This window comes from Pipra filicauda, unplaced genomic scaffold (assembly GCF_003945595.2).
Source record: "Pipra filicauda isolate LSUMZ 115617 unplaced genomic scaffold, ASM394559v2 scaffold71_size5581439_pilon, whole genome shotgun sequence".
Classification (NCBI taxonomy): Eukaryota; Metazoa; Chordata; class Aves; order Passeriformes; family Pipridae; genus Pipra; species Pipra filicauda.
Window position 1 is genome coordinate 4,407,775 of NW_024104887.1, and position 21,811 is coordinate 4,429,585.

General features: G+C 43.1%; 2 protein-coding genes and 1 long non-coding RNA gene across 13 annotated transcripts in view; 2 read left to right on the top strand and 1 right to left on the bottom strand.

Annotated features, from left to right (window-relative positions):
- The window catches only part of TPST1 (tyrosylprotein sulfotransferase 1), a 31,216-nt gene extending 24,646 nt beyond the window's left edge, over positions 1 to 6,570 (top strand). For all 5 annotated transcript variants that reach the window (XM_039389310.1, XM_039389314.1, XM_039389311.1 and 2 more), the window contains one exon: positions 6,035 to 6,570. The gene's annotated coding sequence lies outside the window, so the exon portion shown is untranslated. The remainder of the gene's footprint in view (positions 1 to 6,034) is intronic.
- On the bottom strand, positions 344 to 8,319 carry LOC113990466. Its single transcript, XR_003541633.2, has 3 exons — positions 7,865 to 8,319; positions 5,790 to 6,194; positions 344 to 981 (listed from the first exon to the last, which is right to left on the bottom strand). It is a non-coding gene; the product is annotated as an uncharacterized LOC113990466 (long non-coding RNA).
- Positions 6,667 to 21,611, top strand: KCTD7 (potassium channel tetramerization domain containing 7). Of its 7 annotated transcripts, none has more exons than XM_027725930.2 (7): positions 6,667 to 6,929; positions 7,154 to 7,687; positions 9,414 to 9,693; positions 11,745 to 11,937; positions 12,658 to 12,827; positions 14,010 to 14,188; positions 14,666 to 21,611. In XM_027725930.2, exons 3-7 carry the CDS (start codon positions 9,644 to 9,646, stop codon positions 15,040 to 15,042), a joined length of 969 nt encoding a protein of 322 aa, XP_027581731.1. In that variant the 5' UTR covers positions 6,667 to 6,929; positions 7,154 to 7,687; positions 9,414 to 9,643; the 3' UTR covers positions 15,043 to 21,611. The 7 variants fall into 7 exon arrangements, with proteins under 7 accessions (XP_027581731.1, XP_027581739.1, XP_027581734.1 ...); XM_027725938.2 differs by having other exon boundaries at positions 12,658 to 12,794; XM_027725933.2 differs by having other exon boundaries at positions 11,748 to 11,937.
- Positions 21,612 to 21,811: the final 200 nt, after the last annotated feature.

Here is a 21,811-nt window from a genome sequence, read left to right on the forward strand (position 1 = left end):
TAAAAGTGTGTTGCAGTCCTGCTCATTTGTTGCTCTGAATTTAGTTTAACTAATTTTTTTTTAAACTTATGTTAAAAAACTATGTAAGATTCTGGGTAAGAAAAATATGAAGTACAGACCTTAGTTCAGAACGTGTAAAAATCACTGTGAGGTAAGTGCAGTGCAGTCCTATATGGCTCATCATAATTCAGTATTTGCTATGTTATTGGATTGACAACTCTATTTTAGAGCTTGAAATTGGAAGGAGTACATAAAACTATACTTTTATTATTAAAAAAACAGGGAAACTTTAAGGATGACTCTTCATCACCTGTGTAATTTTGTTTTTAGAGTAATTGCCCTTTTGTGATAGTGGAAACTGATAAGCTCATTTGTTTTTAATGTGTCCCATAGCCAGTATTTTTAATAAACTGCATTTTAGTAATTGAATAAACAATGGCAAATTGTGCAGTAAATTCTAGACTAATTAAGGAATGAATGATGCAAGAATTACTGTATTAATCCAGGATTTTTACTTGTCAGCTATGTTATCAGATATTCTGGCTTGACAACAAAAAATGACAAAATGCTTCCAGTTTAAATATAGCCAAAAGCAACATGCCCCACCAATACACCCAAAATAGATCCTTACATGGCCATAAATATAGTGCCCTAAATATAGCCAAAAGCATTGCACCACTTAGAAATAATGGATATAAAAGGTTTCCAAAGATTAATTGCAGGCTTTCAATCTGAAATGGATAGAGAAACCATAATCTTTTCCTGTAGTCAATGTTAAAATGACTAAAACAGCAGCTTCATTTTGCCACTTAGCTCTGAAAAATATATGTGCAAATGCAATATTTCTGTCTAAAGCTGCTGCCCAGTTTCTGGGAAACCAAATTGTGAACTTCCCAGCAGTAACTTCCCCTGGTACAATGCTGACTTCCAGCACGTCAGTGCAGCCCATTGTCACAAATTCTTGGAATGTAAGTGGAAAACCTGTCGCGACGGAAAGCTCTAGACACCTCAATGTGAGAATCCAGGAACTTCGTTTATTGTAGATTGACAGCAGCTTAATATACACTCTATAATAGGTTCATGAATATTACAGAGATCAGGCTCATTATTGGTACTCAGTTAGGTGGTGATATCATCGTAACTGCCTTCCATTGTTGACACAGGTGGTACTCAGTTGTTTTTTGTTTTGCTAATCACAATGTCCTGTTTACCAGCCTATTAACACATACAAGGGCACTCTAACTTTGCTATCTAAGATGTTCTCACGGCCTAGGCCAGCCCTGTTCTATAGCCAATTCCCTACAAATACCCCTGTTTTTTTATTCTGGGCCAACAATGTTTTCTCTGTTATAGCACTTACACGTTTAACAATACAAGAAAAATCAATATGAACTATTACTAAAATTATAACAATTGTCAACAACCATCGTAGGCTTTTCTTTAACAAAACATAAAACTCATTCAGACATAGAACCAAAAATAGATTGAAGCTATGAGTCTATAGGACTAGTTGTTACTGTTACTTTCTTTGTGTGTTCTACTGTTTCACCCAGGCTCTACAATTCTTTTGTGTACAGGTTAGGTAGTTTGTGCCAGCTGGACAAGTCGTGGCTTTGATAAACACTTAATCTAGATTGAAATAATCTTAACATAAAACAGGTTTGAGTCTCATTATCACTTGTGTTACGTACAGACAGTGATCTCATTAAACTTAACTCCTGGGGATCTTTTGCCAGAGTAAGACCTCGAGGGTTAGTACTAAAATAGACAGTACAAGCACGACGACAATCTGGACAAGAGACAACAACTGAGCGAGCAATAGAATGGATCAAGCTAAATTGACATCTGAAGGCTTCTGTATGCTGTGTTCTCCGTTTCTCACCAGTGCCTTCCTCCTTGCTCTCAGCCCTGTCACGAGGCTCAGGCAACATGGCCGAGGTGGGTGCTGAGGCCAGGCTGAAGGACGAACTGATATGCCCCATCTGCCTGGACATTTACAGGAACTCTATGTCCCTGGGGTGCGGTCACAGCTTCTGCAAGGAGTGCATACAGAAGGAACAGAAATACACCCGCAGGGCCCTTCCCAGTGCCCACTCTGCCTTTACTCCACAGGCCCCCATCTAGCCATGAAGACTTGCCTGACTTATAAGGCTTCCCTGTGCCAAGCCCACCTGAGTAAGCATAGCACAAAGAACACTCAGAAAAAACTACGTCCTGGTGGGGCTCTGTGGTGCCCAGGTTTTGGCTGAGAGGAAATCTTCCAGCATGGTAAACTGCTGGAATGCTACTGTGAGAAGGACAAGGTCCGCACCTGCACGCTGCACTCCGCCCCTAGCTCTCACAGGGACACAAGACTATCAGCTTAAAGGAGGCTTGTGGCCAAGCACAGCGTGTTTTTCTCAAAACTGTAAAAGAGGTGAAAAACTATGAAGCTGCACTGGATTGAAGCATAGGAAACTTGCTGGAACAATCCTCTGCAAAGGAGTTCTTTAGAGTACAAACAACACTTGAAAATTAAGACTTGGCATAACTGGTCTGCTCTGGCCTCCAGCCAAGAGGCCTGAAGACACACTATCCACAGCACTGCAGATGTTTTTGAGAAGGCACACAGGATGGCCTTGACAACCTAAAGGCCCCCCTGCAACGAGCAGCAACATCGACTACTCCTGATTTAAATCCTGAAAAACACAGAAAAGCTCAAAACGACCCTCACTACTGCCACAGCAGATGAAAATGCAATTATTTGATGGTCTAAGGACCTCATCCCGGCACAAACCTGCATTATCTCTAGTTAGTTATGTAACTAGCAACTTCTGTAACTGTCACAAAACTTGTTTCTCTACAGCGTCTTGCAGCTTTTCTACGAATTGTAAGAATGGTTCCCGGGCACCTGGATGCATAGTGGTGCACCCTGCCTCGGGCTCTGCCAACCTTGCAGTCTGCACCAATGTTTGCTGGCTTATGGTTTTTACTCGCTCTAAAACTAGTGGTCTCCTGCGCAGCTCGCACAGCTAAGGAACAACAGCAGTAGAAAAACTCTACCTGAGATTTAACTTCCATAAATTTCTGAAACAAGGCAGAAATAGAACACCAAATTTATGTAAGAACTTCTTATTTAACCTCAGTTCAGATCAAACAGCTAGCTGGACAGGGCTAGTCTTGAGATAACTAAAACCTCACCACTCATGGTGGGAATTTGAAGAATTCATATTCAGGATAAGGATTCACTATGGTTCAACAGAATCGTGTTACACATCTCTAAAATCTTGACACCGGCAGAAAGTATTTTTAAGTTTACACAGTCACACATTCATGTAGCTTTTTTCTTTCACACAACATTCAGGTGGCCACCTCAGACATTCTCCTCAATCACACACACATTTTCAAGTAGTCATTGGCTGCGCACTTCTTATCAGTTTCATAATTCAAAGGAAATTTATGGCATAGCCGCCATCAGCAATCTGCAAATCCTGCATAACTCTCCATGTAAAAGACAAATACAGCAAGAAAGAACAGAATATTATCTTGGAAATCTTCAACCTTTCTTATAGAGCAATGCTATTTTATCATAAAGACAATAAAACTACTTTTGCAGGGGGCAAGACTATATCCCCTTCTGTCTCATCGTTCCGTCTCTAAATCTCCTACCTGCACCTTGCCCTTGGGGGAAACAGCCAAATTTTATGTAAGAGAAGCAAAATGGCAAACTATAGGAAATTCTTAACAACCTTCTGCAATATGCAAAAAGCTAAGCACGGATGTTCTGTTATTTCTAATCTTACTTCAAAGGATTTTCGTCAGTCTCCCTGTTTTGAAGAAAACGTTTGAGAATGCCATGAGCACACTGCATGCTTAACACCTATTGCTGTAAAAACAATGCAATCTTATTTGATTTATAAGTTGGGATATTGTTAATTTTAAGTTGTTTTTTCTCTTTTGCCTTTTTTCCGTGTTTTACCGTCTTTGCCTCCCCCACGCTCCTCATTGCCGAAGGACGAAGGAGGGGGAGGAGGGGCTGGGCTCACCTAGAGAGATCAGCAGAAGGAACTTAACTTAATCACAGGGTCTGCTTAAAAAGAGACAAAAGCGTAGGAGAGGGAGAGAACAGCTGCAAACAGGCACGTTTCAGAGAAGGGGTGATTGGTGTAACGGGGAAAAAGAGAAACAGCTTTCCCTCTCCCCCAGCTGCACCCTCTGAAGCTTTTGCTACCGTCATTAACTCGCCGCTCTAGGAAGAAGAGCGGCACCAGGGAAAAAACACTCGCTGCAAAGAAGGGAAGGGGAACGCACACCCCCCGGGCCCATGGCTGTCAGCAGTGCGGGGAAAACAGAGCCCCCCCGCCGCCCGCCGCGCCCGGGGCCGCCGGCGTGCACGCACACGGGCGCACCGCTCCGAGCCGGGGCCGCGCAGGCGGCGCGACCACCACCATTGCCCCGCTGCTCGGCGCCGCCCCGTATTCACTCAGCACGGCGGCGCAAGCACCCAGCGCCGTGAACACAGCCGCAAATGTGCAGCGCAGTCCCGCAGCACAGTTCAGATGAAAAGCTGGAAATGTCTTAAGGTGGAACTCAGTCATAGTGTTCGTAAAGTTCATTTCTGGTCTATCAGCAGTACTTTCACACTGCAGCTGTCGTCTCCGATCGTCCTGGATATGCACTGCCGAGAGGCTGGCACCGCATTCATGTTGGCGGGGCCGCCCGGTTGTCCCCGGCCCCGATCTGTGATCTCTGGTCCCGCACCGGCTCCCTTCAACTCCGCTCGACTCCCTTTTTACACGATTTCTCCGTATGATGGTATCTAGTAGCATTCTAATGTCCTCAGACTGTGCTTTAATGTCTTTTACTGTTCTAGATAACAATCGCCAAATTGTAAGGAGGGAAGCAGCAACTTTTTCTCCCTTATAGGTAGCAGTAAAGAGCTTATCACTAAGTTCTTTCCAAGTAGAGATAGTAAAGGCAGTTACAGTGTTCGCTTCATATCCCTGGCCCTTACATGAAAGCAGCATCTGCCTCAAAGCCAGTTCGTCTTAACTCCCCGCTTTCCCAGAAAGCATTGGAGCAATGATAGTGCCGCCTGTCCCTCCATTACCTAAAAAACGTGTTACCACGCTTTGTGCAGCCCTTTCCACGTGACTTTGCGGCTTTGTCGGCGGGCCTCCTTCTTCAGGAGTCGTCCCGGGCGCCGGGCCCTGGAAGCACGGAACTTAACTCTTTCGCCGTCCGAAATCCCCGAAAGGGAGGCGTCCGGCGGCGGCAAGTTGAGCTCTTTTTCTTCCAGCCCTTTCGCCTTCTTGTGCTGCACGGCAAGACCGACCGAAACTCCTACGTCCGACCGTGGCTGCGAGAACCCGACTTGGCTCTCGGGAGTCCGACTTGACTCCGAGTCCGACTTGACTCCGACCCAGGAGATCCGACTTGATCCCCTAGGGACCCCCCTCTGGTCCCTGTTCGGGCGCCAAATTTGTCGCGACGGAAAGCTCTAGACACCTCAATGTGAGAATCCAGGAACTTCGTTTATTGTAGATTGACAGTAGCTTAATATACACTCTATAATAGGTTCATGAATATTACAGAGATCAGGCTCATTATTGGTACTCAGTTAGGTGGTGATATCATCGTAACTGCCTCCCATTGTTGACACAGGTGGTACTCAGTTGTTTTTTGTTTTGCTAATCACAATGTCCTGTTTACCAGCCTATTAACACGTACAAGGGCACTCTAACTTTGCTATCTAAGATGTTCTCACGGCCTAGGCCAGCCCTGTTCTATAGCCAATTCCCTACAAATACCAATATATGTTTTGCATCTATATGTTCTCCAGGAAGTCACCCTAATGATAAACGATGGACAAAGCAGCCACATTCCTTACAGGAACGTTTTAGTGACTGTGTTTTGTCTTAACAGTGACTTTCCACCTACTGAAAGAGCAGTTAATTAATTCTGCATTATATATAATTCTAAAACAGTTGTCGAGGATAAGAGCTGAATATTACCCAGAAAGCTCAAACATAACTTTATTTTTCCTTTTCTTTAGAAAATCGACTGCTGCCTTTTCCGTGGGAATGATCCATCCGGCCTGTCCCCCCAGGATCAGTGAGGTGTGCTGCTCATGGCCTGCTTCCCTCAGAATTTTCTCTCCCGTTTCTTTCATACTGTTTTTGTTCCAAATTTTGCTGTTGTGAGCGCATGTAAACCTGTTAAAGAAAATAAAAAACACTGATGTTGATGTAGAACTGTATTACATTCGCACAACTATTTTTTTAAGGTTTTAAAAAAATGCAAAGCAATGCCTGTCTCTGAAATTGCTCTTCTGTCTTAATTACAAAGCTCCATCTTCAAAGATTTTGTTTGTTTGTTTCTTGTAGCAGTTTGGTTTTAAATGTATGAAGCTTTCAAGAGTGGTCTGTGCTTGTCCTAAAAGATTTCTGGTGGAACAGTTGTCTGTTTTATTCATATGTGGAAATTGTTAAATATCTTTTATTTAAAAAAAAAAGTTGATAAATTACATGTATAATTACAATTCAATGATCTTTTGTATTTTATTTTTCAAAATAAATGCTTTAAATGTGATTTTCATTTATTAATATTTTTGCTTCGGAGTTAAGATTTTAATAATTCAAGATGTTGATGCATTAGTGGAGGGGGAGATATGATCTCATGTCCTGGGTCTGGGTCTCTCTTTAAGGTTTGCAATTCAATGCTTTTTGTTTGCTTTTAATAGCTGGGTGACGAGGAAAAATTAAATTAGAGTGTCCCACTGAGAGTTATAAAGAAAGTAACATGAGATTTCTTTACTGCAGGAGAACGAAGGTAATTTTTAGCCTCTCGAATTTGTTCCTCCAAAGCCGTTGTGTTCAGAGTTGTGCTGCTGGGGTGAAACTGCTGCTGAACCCCTGCTGTTATCAAAACTTTAGGATACAACGTGGAAGGTGATTATTCCAGAAAGGTATTTTTTAGGTGGTTTTTGCCTCATTTTGTCCCATTTTCTGTTCACCTCAGTGGCTCACGATGCTGAAGTTGGGCTCAGCCTTCCCCACTGCTTTTACGAGAAGTTCTTTCAAAAATACTTGTGTTTCCACAACTTTTGCCTTTCCGCTCTGAAACAGTTTTGTTTTTTTTTTTTTATTTCCCTCCGTTCCTTTTGTTGCTGCAGTTGAGATGATTAACGCGTGTCTCTAAAACCACCGCGAACACCAGTGAAGGATATCAAAGTGCCTTCAGGGAATTCGACACTTGGGTCCAGCTTTCCCAGCTCCTTCACCCTCGGCTCGTTCTCAAAAGTGATCCCGGGGCCTCCCCTAGTGCCCGGCGCGGGCAGCGCGGCCGCGGAGCCACCATCGGTGCTCCCGGTGCTCTCCGGCAATTAATCACGGCTAATTAATTACCCGCGGGGCGTTTCGTCGCGGGATGGAGGAGCGAGGCGCAGCCCCGGGCGGGGCCGTGAGGGGAGTGGGGGGGGTGTGGGCGCTCCCACCGCCCCCCGTGTGGGGACGGGCCCGGCCCCGCCCGCGCGGGACCCGGATGGGCCCTACGTGACGCGGGGCCGGGGCAGGTGAGGGCGGGCGGGGAGAGGCGGCCCCGCTGCCCCCCTCCCGTCCATCCCCCGGCTGATGCGGCGGCGGCTGCTCCCCCCGGAGCCGGGGCTCTGCTACCGACCCCCGGCGGCAGCGCGGGAGGGGCCGCTCAGGTGAGGGGCGGGAGGGGCCGCGGGGCGGGAGGGGGACGGAGCGGGGGCCGCTGCCCCGCGTCCGGGGACTCCGTTCAGACTGTGCGGGAGGCCCCAGCAAGTCGCTAGGTGACAGCTAATGGTTATTTATTTATTAATTAATTATTGATTTACTTGCCGGACGCCTGGTGTACCCACCTGAGCCCGCCTGGGGGCTGTGCTGCCCGGCCCACATGCTGTGGTGGTGCCCGTGGATGATGCCTCTGCTCCCCTCGGCTGTCAGACTGCGGAGCGGCTCCAGGCTCTAAAAGCTGTGGAATTCTGTGTGAGGTGGCAGTGCCAGCCACCAGCGAGTACAGCCCCAGTGTCCTTTACCCACTGGTTGCTCGCAGCTCCTAGTCAGGTCTCCCTGCTGTCCTGCTGCTGCCCTGGAAGTCACTGGTGATGGAGGGTCCCATCGTACACACCCATACACCGTGTCTGTGCTCTCTGCTGCAAAGGTTAAGTTACACTATCCCTTCATCGTACTCTGTGTTGGCTTTTGCTCATGCCTAGAGGTGCTGAGAATGTCCAGGATTTTATAGTCCGATGTATAATACTGTTCACAGCAGCTCAGGGATCCCGCCCCCTTTTTCAGGGTGTTCCTTCACTGTTCTGATGCAGATTTATGAGAATTTACTGGATGTCATGTCTCGTCCCAGTGTGTTCACACAAACCTTTGATCATCTGAGTCTTTTGAAGATAGCTATGGAGAGACTGCTAAGTGACATCTCATTCTGTGACCTCACAGGGACCCAGTTGCTCTTGAAAAAGGGGGAGCCTTCCTAAAATCCAGTTGGTATCTCCTCAAAACAAGCACATCCCGAGGAGTTAGCTTTGAACTGAAGTCTGTGTGGGTCTCCTAGGATGGATTCATACATGTAATCATTATGTCCCTTTTTTTGTAGATATGTAGCTTTTTTAGGTGTGTCACTTTGCCAACACTCATGTAATCTCAAAGTATTTAAGAAAAGGTTGTTTAAACCAATACAGAAAAGCTGAGGGAACAGCAGAGCCTTGAAAACTTTTGTTGACTCTTACTATCCGGTCCAACTTGATGCTGCTGTAGGGTTGCTATCATTCCCTGGGGAATGAAGCCAGACTGGCAGGGCCAGTTCATTTACTGAGATGTCTTTGGGGGTGGGTGTGTGTGTGACAGTATCTGAGCTGTCCATAACAAAGCTCCAGGAAGCAATTTCTGTATTTAAATGCCGGGTAGAAGGACTGGCAGGAGGTATTTTTGGTAGAGTTGGATGCTGCTGACCTTGGTTCAGTTAAATATCTGATTTAATAATTTTGTTCATTGATGATGCTTTCTCATTAACTGTCTGTTGATCTGCACTCAGATATATTTGAAAGTGAAATGGATGCATTTACTTAGTTTAAATAAATAAAACAAACCCTGTAACTTTAATGAGAGATTTAACAAAAGGAATATTTTTGTGCATAGTTAAAAATAATTATTGCATGTTCTTTAAGTGGCAAGAAGAGGATAAGACCAGGTTGGATGGGGCTTGGAGCAACCTGGTGTAGTGGAAGGTGTCCCTGCCCAGGGCAGGGGGTTGGAACAAGATGAGCTTTAAGGTCCCTTCCAACCCAAACCATTCTTGATTTTATGATACAGATGGATGCTTATTCTTCATGAAATGCAGAGAACTGAGTGTCTGTCAGAGAACTGGGCAGTGATCAGCTTCTGTTTTTCTTTCAGGGAGACTCTGCTCCTGTCACCACTCCACTGTTCCACTGCTCCGTGCCCGGGGGTGAACTGGTGAAGCAAACCTAGAGAGGGACTTCAGTCACCTTTTAATGAAGGTCAAAAAACAGGTTAAACTTGTCAGTGATTAATCTCTTCATTTTACTGCCACTAAACTTAATCTTGAAATCCTGGGCCGAGAACTTGTCTGCCAAACCTCGCTGTTGAGGGCATTGTTTGTGTGAATGTTCCAATGGCAAAGGAGGCTGTTACTCCTGGGTGTAAGAGAATTAAGGTATGCTCTCTCATGTTTTTTTTTTCTTAAACCTTGGTGTCATGTTGAAGGAGGATTACGAAAGAGGAAGAATTCCTTTTTCTCAAACCTCTAGTTCTGGTAGGAAAGGGGCCCTTTTTGGTACAGTGCCAAATGGAGGAACTTACCCCAAACACATTCTGGGGTCGATGATTGCCATATACTTAATGGAGCTGAATGTTGTTTACTCACAGGATGATCCATTTAAGCGAAATATATGGGACATTCTTGAAAAATGTAGACAATTACAGAACACATTTTTGGTCAATCTTGAGTCTTAAGAGAACTGGAAATAGCAGGCAAAGCACTGGTGTCAAGTGACAGCATTATAAATAATACATTCACAGTAAATACAGGCTCACTCAGTTTTGACTGTGCATCTTATAAATGAAGCTTCTGCAAGCTGTTTCTGGGTGATAATTTGTTTACTTCTTTAAAGGAACCCTACCAAAATAATATTTCATTTATGTTGTGTCTGTTCTTTATCTGTGAGGCGTAGTTGAGTTGTTTTGATAATTGATAATGTCGGAACAAATGTTGTTTCAGGACAAATATTAAAATTGCTAACAGGGTGTGGACATTGAGAAGCCCTTCCACCCTTATTTGTCTGCCTATGCATTGGACTGTGGTGGAAAAATGGTTATAAACTGTAGAGAAGTTAAATACCTGTCCTAAGCTGAGCCAAACCTCTTAACGAGCTGCAGCTTAAACGGAATGTTTGACACTTCAGGGTACCTATTTATCTGTGTTTATTATGGTGTTAAACAGGGTGTAGAATTCACATCCAAATTTTGGTAAAAGCAGGCTGTGGACACTCCCTCAGAATGTGGAGGCTGTGATCTGATCAGCTCTCTACAGAGTATCTGTTTTGCCCAGGAGCATCCAGGGTCTGTCTGGGTTCTTTCTGAACTTGCAGCATTTCCTTTAAGAGCTGAGATCTACAGATGGGCTGATGATGTGCACAGTGCACTGTATTAGCAGAATTATACAATTAATCATGTCTTTCAAAATTTTGTGTCATTTCTTCTTGCTGATTTTGATGGGAAGCACCCTTTATGAAACATTTGTTTAGTCAATAAATAAACGCACCAGATGTGCTCGTGTAAATAATCCTTCTCTTTTTATATTTCATAATGATTTCAGAGAAGGAGCTTGCAGGGTTAGAGCTAAAGCCTCTGGTAGTGCCTTTGTTATGGCATTGTGATGCTGCTTGGAGGCACCACAGCATTCCTGGAAACAGGGATTTTACATAATGCAGCGTAAAGGGAGCAGCAGGGTTTCCTCCTCTTTGCTGCTCTGCTCCTTCAGGTATTATTTTTATAGTGCAGCTGGTTAGTCCATCCCGTCCTGAGATTGAAGGTGGACTGTGAGAGCCTGCTCTGTGCCGGAAAGGAAATGGATAATTAGCAGTAAATGCGCAGAATAATAAGCAGAATTAAATACACGTGTGTCAGATGGGCGCGTTCATGTGCGATGAGATGTGGTGCGGTGGGCACGGAGACATCAGTTTTCTCCGGCTGGTTGGAAACCTCAATTGGAAAATTTGCCAGGGAATGCTGAGCGGAGCCTGCCCGTGCCCGTCCCTGCTCCCGGCGAGCGGCTGAAGGTGACAGACGGAGCGCGGGTGTCGCCCGGCGCGGGGCCAATGGCAGGACGTGTTCCTGCATCCCGCCCATGGCGAGGGACAGGCTGGGCCAGCGGCCACCCAAATCCACCCAGCAAATGACATTTTCCTGCAAAAGCGCGGCGGAGCCAATCGCTCCCTGCACTGTGCAGCCAATGGATGCCGGGCTCTTACCCAGCCACTGACAGCGGCTCCGGGGCTGGAGGGCCTTGGGACAGCTCTGCCGAGCGCATTCCTGCACAGCCCGAGCCCCCGGTGTGGGTCCCATCCGTGCCGTGATTCATTTCCCGGCCGTAGCGATGCCATTGTGAGCCCTCGGGGTGACGCGGCCAGCGACGCGTCCCGCCCGCCCCGACCCGCGGCTGGCGGGGGCAGCCCGAGGCGATCCGGGGTTTGTGTTCCCGTTTAGCAGTGCCACGGCTGCCTACCCAGCAGACCTGCTCCCGAGAGCCAGAGGGATGGTGGTAGTTACGGGGCAGAACAAAGTGAGCGGAAACCCGGATGATGCCATGTCGAGCTCGGATGCAGAGGATGATTTCCAAGAGCCGGCCACTCCTACTGCAACCCAGGCAGGACAAGCTCTACCTCTGCTGCCCCAGGAGGTAAGAGCTCCCCGGTGCTGCTCACCTGACAAGGTCCAGTGATGGCAGCACGCACTGCTCAGCTGCCAAAGAATCCAGGATTTATTTGCTGGACTATTTGTGGATGCCCAGTTCAGTTTCCATTAGTAGCTAAATGTTTGAATAAAACTAAGTCTCTTGAATTTATTTCAGTTGCTTGGCGGCTTTAGTTGTAAGTTCCATCCATGTTTGGAGTTGAGAAATACAATGAAGTGTTTATTCTGGTACTTCAGGCGTCTTAGAGTGTAATACTAAGATTTTAGGCCTGATGTAAATACAAAATCACTGGGGATTTTTAGTGTATGGTTTAGCAGTGTAAAGAAACCACAGTGTAGAAACTGAGTGCAAGTCCCAAGGCTGGCCTGAGATTTCTTCCCTTTTTTTTTTTTTTAGCTCTGCATGTGTGTCTGTCTCTGTGTAAGGGTGGGGAGCCAAGAGGAGGCGTTAATACTTTAAATTAATATCTGGCATTAAAGCTGAGTGGAATCTGCTGTTTCAGATTCCAGCTACAATTAAACTACTCATTGATTCCACCAGAAGCCAAAGTATCCAAGCTGTTAACCCTCAAACCTCTCTGGTTTGTGGCAACAGGGCAGGCAAGAGGAGTTTGTCACGGCGGCAAAGACCGCACGCTGTGTTTTGGAAGCTGCAACCCTGCAAAAGGCTGGAGGCTCCTCTCTGATGATGTGATTGCTTTTGCAGTTTCCAGAAGTTGTCCCCCTGAACGTGGGAGGGATGTACTTTACCACGAGACTGTCCACCCTGAGGCGTTACGAGGACACCATGCTGGCAGCCATGTTCAGCGGGAGGCACTACATCCCCACGGATGCTGAAGGCAGGTACTTCATCGACAGAGATGGAACCTACTTTGGGTATGTGCAGTGCCCCCAGTGCTCCCAGAGTTCTTCCTGAAGGAAGTCAGTTTTCAAGAAAAAATAAGTTTTATAACGTTTATTTTCCTTCTGGTGAAATCCCGTTTGTGTGGGAGGTAAATGTGACTGGCTGGCATCCACACCCTCAAAACATAACAATAGTATATGGCAATTAAACAGCTATTCATTTGACTCTCAAGTTATGCAACGGGAAAGGAAAAGCAACCAATGTTTTGTATTTGTACACTGTCTCCTCTAGAGTGTCTCCTTTCAAGGTATTAAGTTGTTTTGATGTCTTAAAAAAGAACGTGTTTGGTGTTGCTTTACATAGGAAGCTCCTTTGAACAGCGCTGGGTTTTAATTGATATTACAGTATCTAGGATAAAGAAGGAATGGAAGGAATGCATCTAGGTTTCTTACACAGTTGAAAGTATGTTATTTTCAGTCTTTAAACAGGATATAAAAGAACTGGTAAAAAAGCCCAAGCCTCAAAGAATTTCTTTTTTAAAATTATTTTTGCTGGTAGTGCCATATCCCTTCACCTTCAAGATTCCTTCTTAAGGAAGGTCAGTAATAGTTTTGTTAGTTAATACTTACAAAGTGATTTCTTTCCCTTGTAAAAAATCTTGTCACATAACATTGTCAGAGCTGCAAGGAAATGTTCTCTCTCTTCTTTTTAAAATTCTTATTCTGTATATGGCCCTGAGCCTGTGTAGAGAAACCTCCTTTGCAGATGAACCATCCATTCAGATACAACCCTGGATCTGTGTGAGATAAAATGTCCATGCATATAATTCTCTAGGAAAATATTATTTTGTCACAGACCTAAATTTGAAATACAGTGCCTACAATCTCTTTCCCGTGGAATACTGTATCCTCTTCTATTTGAAGTGGTTCCTCCTCATTGAACTTTTTGTTTAAAATATGATTATGTTTTTTTGAATGAGTTTTGACATTAACAGAGGCAAAATATGGAATGGTGACTTGGAAACTTGAACATGGCAAATGATTTTAAAACCAGATGTTGGGAATATGGATCACTTGTTTCAGTTACTGTCTAAACATAAGGATTTCTGTCTCAAGAGAGTAAACAATAAATATCCAGCATTTCCTCTCTTTTACCACCTGCAACAGTTTTGGCAGAAATGTGTTCCTTAATAATATTTTTGCCCTTTTTTTTAGAGACATACTTAACTTTCTACGCTCTGGTGACCTGCCACCAAGAGAACGAGTGAGGTCAGTTTACAAGGAAGCTCAGTATTATTCCATAGGACCATTGCTAGACAATCTAGAGGATATCCAGCCTCTGAAAGGAGAAAAAGTTAGACAAGCTTTCCTGGGCCTAATGCCATATTACAAAGGTAAATAAATGAAGTAGTGTTGACTGTTTCTTCTAGTGTGATTCGAGTGTGGTGCTTTCAGTCTGCTTTCAGCTTCCAAGCTAATTCCACTGCAGTTGAGAAGTTCATTATGTACTTTTCATGCTGTTTAGATCTGTGAGGTCTCCACATCAGATTTGTGGATTTTTATTTAAGAAGGAGCAATATCTAGGCCATAACATGCAAGGCTTATTAAATGAGAGGGTTTCTCTGCTTTTGTTGTGTCAGGACCTGCAGCTGAATAAACTTGGGCCTATTGTAAGGACACCAAGTTCACCAGATAACTGAGATTGATTTGTTTGCTGTCTATTTTGCTACATGCAGTTTCCTGTTAGGCTGAGAATAACTCATCAAACACTGCAGTAATATGTTTCACGTGAAATAGTTGCATTTGATCTCTTTTACTTGATACTTTGTTGTAATTCTCTATTTTTGGGTGTTCTGGGGTTTTTTTTTTAGATCACTTGGAGCGGATAATCGAAATAGCAAAGCTCCGAGCTATGCAGAGAAAAGCCAGATTTGCAAAACTGAAGGTCTGTGTCTTCAAAGAGGAGATGCCCATCACTCCCTACGAGTGCCCCCACTTCAATTCCCTGCGTTTTGAGAGGAGTGAGAGCGAGACCAAGCTGTTTGAGCACCACTGTGAGGTGGATGTGTCCTTTGGGCCCTGGGAGGCCGTGGCCGATGTCTACGACCTGCTGCACTGCATCGTGACAGACCTGTCTGACAGGGGCATCACTGTGGATCACCAGTGCATCGGGGTGTGTGACAAACACCTCATCAACCACTACTACTGCAAGAGGCCCATCTATGAGTTCAAGATCACTTGGTGGTGAGTTGTTTTGTCCGGGACGGCGCGAGGGATAAAAGGACTTCTAGGTGACGGTCGATTGCTTTGGATATTTTTGCAACGTGTCTCTGGAAATGCATTGCTGCTAACATTCCTTGGAGTCAGTGAGCTGCTCAGCAAAGGGAACCTGGTGCAGAGGTTAAAGAACCTCTGGAATCTTGAAAAACCAGCCTGACATCAGACTGTGTTGGCTCAGGTACCTTAACGAGGCACAACACAAAAATCACCTCATGGAAATGGTGGAGAGGAGTGTCTGACATCTTCTAAAAGGTGCCCCCAACCACGTGGCTTTAGTGTCCCAGTCTGCAGAATGGAATTGCAGACCTCTCCTGCTTTATTGGGAAGCTGGGGTGCTAATAATGCTGACATGTGGTTCAGCTTTACCCACTTAGAGATGTTTTAGTTCCTACTTAAACTTACCACTTTATAAAATTGAGTAATACCCAGCACAAAGATTCTGGAAATGTAATTTTGATGTAATAGATAATTTAAAAAAGGGGAAAAAAAGAGTATTCCCTATATATTATTAATTGTTGTCAGGATTAAGGTGTATTTCTTTTTTAATTAAGAATCTACATTGTGAATTATAATGTTATATTTCAATTATTATTATTGTTATAACAAGGAATAGCAGATTTGGAATATATTCCTTAATGCTTTTAGGAATAATAACTGTCCATGGAAGACTTGTGCCTGTTTTTAGCCTTAGAAATCCTAAATGTTTACAATATCTACAAAAAAAAAAAAAGAAGCTCTATAGAATCAGGTCATTTACAAAGGCTTTTGGTAAATGAGAAAACCCTATATGTATGTTCCTATTAGCAGAAGTAAGAGGAATATTTAATGTATGTTATTTTATTACTGACTCTTTTTACATTCTGTGATATTTAAACTTTGTTCTAGAGTTAAAGTCAGATGATACAGTACAAGTGCTTCCTTCACCTCACCTTCTTCAGACAATTAATTCTTATTTTTATCATTCTTGTTGACCCTTCCTGGTGTCATATAAGGAAAAACAAAATTCAACCTTCCTATTCAAATATTTCTCCAATTATAAATCAGTAGATCTGGGTGATAAATCCCTTTCCATGCCAAAAGAGGCAGCCATTGCAGAATCACATTCTTTTCAGAAGGCAATTGTTGCACTTTTGACAGGAGTAACCACATCCCAAAGTTGAATTACTTGATGTCCAAAACCAAAAGGGAGATTTAAACGTCTGCAGATATTAATGTTTTGTGAGGTACAGGAAACTCAACTGTTTTTCTAAAATACTCCACTTGAAGGGGCTTCCAAATAATCTTAAAGAGGGAGAAAAAGTAAATATTTGCATATTGCATTCCACTGGATTAGATGATCCAACAATATTGCTTAATTAAGCTTTTGACCAAAATGCTTAAGAAACACATTAATTACAGGGATCAAAATTCGTAGTTACCTGAGGTAATTTTTAGTATAATTCTAAAAACTTTATGGTCAAATTGTCTTGCAAAAAAAGAGCCAAATTGTTTGCATTGTCACACTTTCAGGCACTTAATTTAGCAATTTTTAGTAAATTGTCTCTCTGTAGTGGGGGCTCTGATGATCTCTTTGCAAATGTTTACTTACAGAGGCTCCTTGTCAAGTGCTGAGTTTCAAGTCCAGAGCTTGAAACGGCATTTGGATCTTAAGTTTCTTTTAATTGTTTTCTTAAATATTGGCTTTTGTGTTACAGGTTCTTGTACTTGTGTTTGGTGACCCAAAATTAAGAGTTAAACTGAGACTGGTAAAGCTCCCCTACAATGAGAGGAATTTGGTTTCTTTGCTGCTTTGCTGGCTTCATTTATTTTCATTTTATTTTTTTTTTTCCCAGGGAATCTTAAACTGCAAACCACAATTTCTTCCAAAATTACGTAAGATCTTAAAGCTGAGGCTTGCAAACTTTTGGCTGCTTGTCCACTTCAGACATTTAAATTCGGGATTTTCAGCATAGTTTATTTAGGGATTACAATGAGAATTGCAGTTTTAAGGGGAGGTTTCAGTGGTTTTTTTGCCATTTCCCATATATGTATTTACACAGGACAGAACTCTGGTTTGAATTTCAGCACCACTTGCAGAAACAGGACACAGTCTGATTTTTAACAGTGTGTTTTTTGGTTTGGCTTTAAGAATTTTCTCACTGTTTTTACAGAGAAGCTGTGACGACAAAACCCCTGTTTTGACCACGTTTGCTATTTCTTAATATGCACATGCTGATATTTTATTACTTTCCCCTGTTCATTGCTTTAAAAAAGTAAACTACCGACCCAAAAAGCTAAAATGAAAATCTTGGTCTGTATCAGCTGCATCTTAATCAGAGCTCTCATCCTTCCAGTCCTCCTGGAGGCAGCAGACATTCAGTGCAATAATGGGAAGGAAAACATGGATTTAAGCCCACGTGCTTTCATTAAACACATCCGTTCTGTGCTGTGATTTGGGCAGGTTAACCCTATTTTTATTGACTGCCCCTGCTCTAAGCAGTCTTTGTTTACAACCATTTAGATGATCTTGCCTAATCTGTGCTCATTTTTTGACAGAAGCAGAGGAGTTGTGCAGGAGGATGGCAGGGGAGTAGAATCTAATCACTGCTTTATGTAACATTATTGACTTTTCTTGGCGTGTAGCATAACTTTGGAAATTCTCCATTTGCAACAGAAATGTGAGTAGCTGATCTACTAAATCCGTGTTTAACAGGATTGATGTTTTTGTACATTGTGGATGCTTTAGAATTGTCTGATTAAACTCAATGCCTATGGAATACTGCTTTTTTCTTTCCTTTAGGACTTTTCTTTATATCCAGCCAGGCCAGAGGTTTGCTACAACATATTTACCTATTTCTCTGTGCTTCTCTTGGCTTTTTTGCCACTTTAGCATCTACAGAGCTACTTTTCCACCCCCACACTCTCAAATCCCTGTGTTTGTGAGCTGGCACTGGAAACAAATTGGGCACAGTAAATAGTCTCGTGTCATCAATATAACCTTGCTGTGAATATCATGTTTGCAGATCATTAAAAGGACAGTGCATGTCCATTTAGCTGATTCAGTTTGAAGGACATACATTTTTTATTTCATATTCTGAGACTGGATACAGGCCCTTTTTCCATTTTTAGTTCCAAATTGATACGCAGGAACACACATATTACAATTGACTTTTTTTCCTCCCCCAAATAAGTCTGAAATATTTTCAGAGCCCAGATCACATATCTGGATTGCAGTGATTATTCTGCTTTTATCAATACTGGTGGGACAATTGGGGGATACTTATTTAAAATTAGAATTGTTAGCTATTGTTTTATGTTGCTGTGTGTATGAAAAAAACATGACAAGACTAATTCTTTTTAACATTCTCTCTGGAATGTTTAACATTCCCTCTGGAATCCACTCTGCAGTGGTTTTTAATAGGGAGCAAAGGGAGGTCTAATTATCAGGTCTCATCTTAAATGACTTGGCCAATTCCACAGCACATTCAGTATTTCTGCACCTGTTTTACACTTGTAAAATAAGAAGGGTGAGAAAAGGAAAATTTAAAAATGAAGGAAAAAACCTCATCTTTCTGAATCACTCAAAATGACCTGAAAATATATTTATGTGCAGCAGCCACTTTATTGATTTCAAGAGCTTAAAAAAAATATATAAAAATAACTTTTGAGCTTGGTGTGGGCTTCTTAACTTGAATACCCAATACCCTACATAGGAATCTGAAATACTCCTTGGTGAACTTCAGTCCTCCTTGGAGGACAGTGAAGGTGCTGCCAGCTTTGATCTGGGAAGCCTTTGAGCCATAAACAGATTCTCTGTGGTCCTCGTGCTGCATGTTTTCTTCTGAGACTGCTGGGCTTTTATTTTTATTTTAAAGCTTATTTTAACCAAAACTTATAATGAGGGATCAGCTTCTGCATTGGTGAGGGTGTGAGTTCTCTGGTTTGTTTTGGAGCACTTCAGGTCTTAGTTACCTGAGTAACAAAAGCAGTGAGTTATCGCAGCAGGAAGTTCTGCATGACCCCCTTTTGATGGATTCTTAAAAGTTTTTAGGAAGTCTGCCCGGGAGACACCTCATGATGTAATATATGCAAATACCTGAACTTGTTAATGTGAATATTTTTGAGATTTTGTGGTTCAGTTTTGTAATATTCTCCCCTGAAACTAGCAAGAGTGCTAAGGGTTGAGTTAAACACTGGTTTTCTGATAAGCCAGCTTATGCCTTAGATATCTCCTGCCCTCATTTTGTAAAATCACTCATCCCAAAGGCGTTTGATGTAGGAAAAAGTCAAGGCTGTTATAGTTACAGGAAAACCAGGAATCTTCCTTGATTCTCAACAATGAGTCATTAAGAGAATTAGGGCTTGTTAATCCACTCACACCCTCCATTCTTTGCTCTGGTGGTCTCAGGGCTGGGTCTGGCTCACAAGAGTCCTTGAAGGCAAAACTCAAACACTTCTGTTATGAGAAACGAGCTGATTTGCATAAGCACCTAATTTGGCCTTTGCTGAGTGATTGTTAAAATTCCTGCAAACCGAAGGATGTCGATATTTTAAACTGTTCCAAGCAATGGCTTTGTTAAACCCTAATCTGCTCTGAGCTAGTGGATGTATTGTCAGGGGTTGGCCAGGTCTTTTATCTGTGCTTCTCGGTGTATCCGTGTTTTCCCAGTGGAGTCTGAAGCCCGGGGAGGTTGCTGATCACGTCCAGGGAATACATTTTCAGGTGTGTCCTGAGCTCGAGCTGGATTTTGGAAATACGAAAGTGGGAGGGAATTAGCTCTGCAGTGTGTTCCCCAGGGATGATCCTCACTACCTCTAAAGGAACACTTTGGTGAGATGCTGATCCACACTCCCCCACAGCTCCCTTTGTGAGCTGAAGTGTAAAAGGCATGAGGAGATGAGGTGTCTGGGCTGAACACTCACAGTGAGATAATGATTCTGACTGGATCCCCCCTGGGCCTCACCCCCTTCTCTGACCCTGCAGATGTACAACTCTGTGTGCAGGAAATTTATTACTTCTCTCTGCTGCACCCTCAGATTTGTTTGCAAGGTGAATGCTTAGGGGTTGTTTTAATATTGCAATATGGTGACTGATAGTTGCTAAAGAATCCGTGAAAACCTTATTACTGTCAAAAATACCTGAGTAAATCAATTAAACTAACTTATAGCATAATCACTTTAATTTCACTCTTCTCCTTATTTTTTTTAGTAAAGACTTACTTCTTTTAAGGGCTTACATTTGTTTATCCCTCTGCTTGCTATGAGCTGAAGGATAAAGTGCACAATCCCTCATCTGTTTGGGGTTTTTCCCTTAAAATCTAATTACTCATATAATTAAAGGTCATGATTTTCTAGCTTCATTTGGCATTTGCAAGCCCTGGGAACCCTCCTTCCCAGCTTTATTCTCACTGCTCATTCTTCTTTATAGATGACGTGGGACAGGTGACATGATGAGGAAGATGATGGAAGTGCCAGCAGGGAAAAGCTCCTGTCAGAGCTGGTGGTTTCCATTGCAGGGTGTTCTTTGGGCTTGATTTCAGCTCTTGCTCTGTGTGAGGCACAGGAACCTTCAGCACCATTTGTGTGAGCTCAGTCTGTCAGGAATTCAGGGCAACTTCCACTGGTCGTTCCTTTCTGTGTGAGTTCACTGTGGTGTTGATTCTGGGAGCTAAGAGGGTGGGAAAATCCAGTGGATTGCAGGGTCACACTGCTTGAACTTTATGCCACAGCTGGATCTTTCTGCATGGCAAAGCAGAGGAATCATTTGGGACACAACTGCAGGACAGGTAAGAGAAGACTTCAGAGCAGGGACTGTAGAAAAATCATCTCTGAACTCACTATAAAACTCTGGGATATATTTCTTTCACTTCCATCATTTAATAACTACTTTGCTCTGGGCAATTTATAGACCCCACTGGCTTTAAGTTGTGGTTCCTGGAGTTGTGCTGATCTCTTTGGTCATTTGTAGGTAAACAATTGAAAATGTTTTCAGGTCGTTCACACACAGCAGAGAGGACCGAGGATGGTTCTGAGTTTCGGGCTATGGAAACAGAATTTCACTTAACAGAATCCCCCCCCTCCAGTCTTTGGTTATCTTTCTGCACATAAGCTGATTTCAGAGGGTAATTATGCTCTGTTTATTATCTCCTGTATATAGTTCTCTAACTGGAAATCACTTTCCAGAACAGCAGTTCTTAGTCATTTTACTTACACAAGCTTAGTATTAAGTTTACCTCCACTTTCACTGTGACTTTTATAAATGGATTTTGTTTTGCTGAATTATGAATTGTATGTGTCTATGCATTGTAACCCGTAATGCCTTTGAAAATCCAGCCTGGATGCTAACGATCAGGGTTTGGAATTCTCTCCAAATGTGTTTTGTTAATAATTCTGTTGACGTGTGATGTTCAATACTGTGAGTACTGCAGTGTATTATTTCTTAATATTTTTGACTTTTCAGTTCGGGTAATATATAGTCTATGTTTTTTATTTAAAACACATAGAAGAAAATGTGGATATAAATTTGTGTTGTGCAATAAAAGATTATTATACTGAAAACCGTTGGAATCTGGCTCCTCTGGTCTGCAGCCACTGCGGTGCCCCTCCTCACCTTCCCTGGCATTCGGGTTTGCTTTGCATGACTGCAAATGAAAATTAAGACACCAGTCTCTGTCTTGGGCTGTTTTAATGGCACCAAGTCGTTCATCATCACTTCCTTAGCAGATGGCATTTGTGCAGTGTCTGCTCTCTCCCCGGGG

Excerpts from the sequence above, each read along its gene's own strand:
- KCTD7 (XM_027725930.2), top strand. The coding sequence starts at position 9,644 with ATGTTCCAATGGCAAAGGAGGCTGTTACTCCTGGGTGTAAGAGAATTA. Across the intron at positions 11,938-12,657 it reads TACCTCTGCTGCCCCAGGAG|TTTCCAGAAGTTGTCCCCCT; the intron begins GTAAGAGCTCCC and ends TTGCTTTTGCAG. Across the intron at positions 14,189-14,665 it reads CCTAATGCCATATTACAAAG|ATCACTTGGAGCGGATAATC; the intron begins GTAAATAAATGA and ends TTTTTTTTTTAG.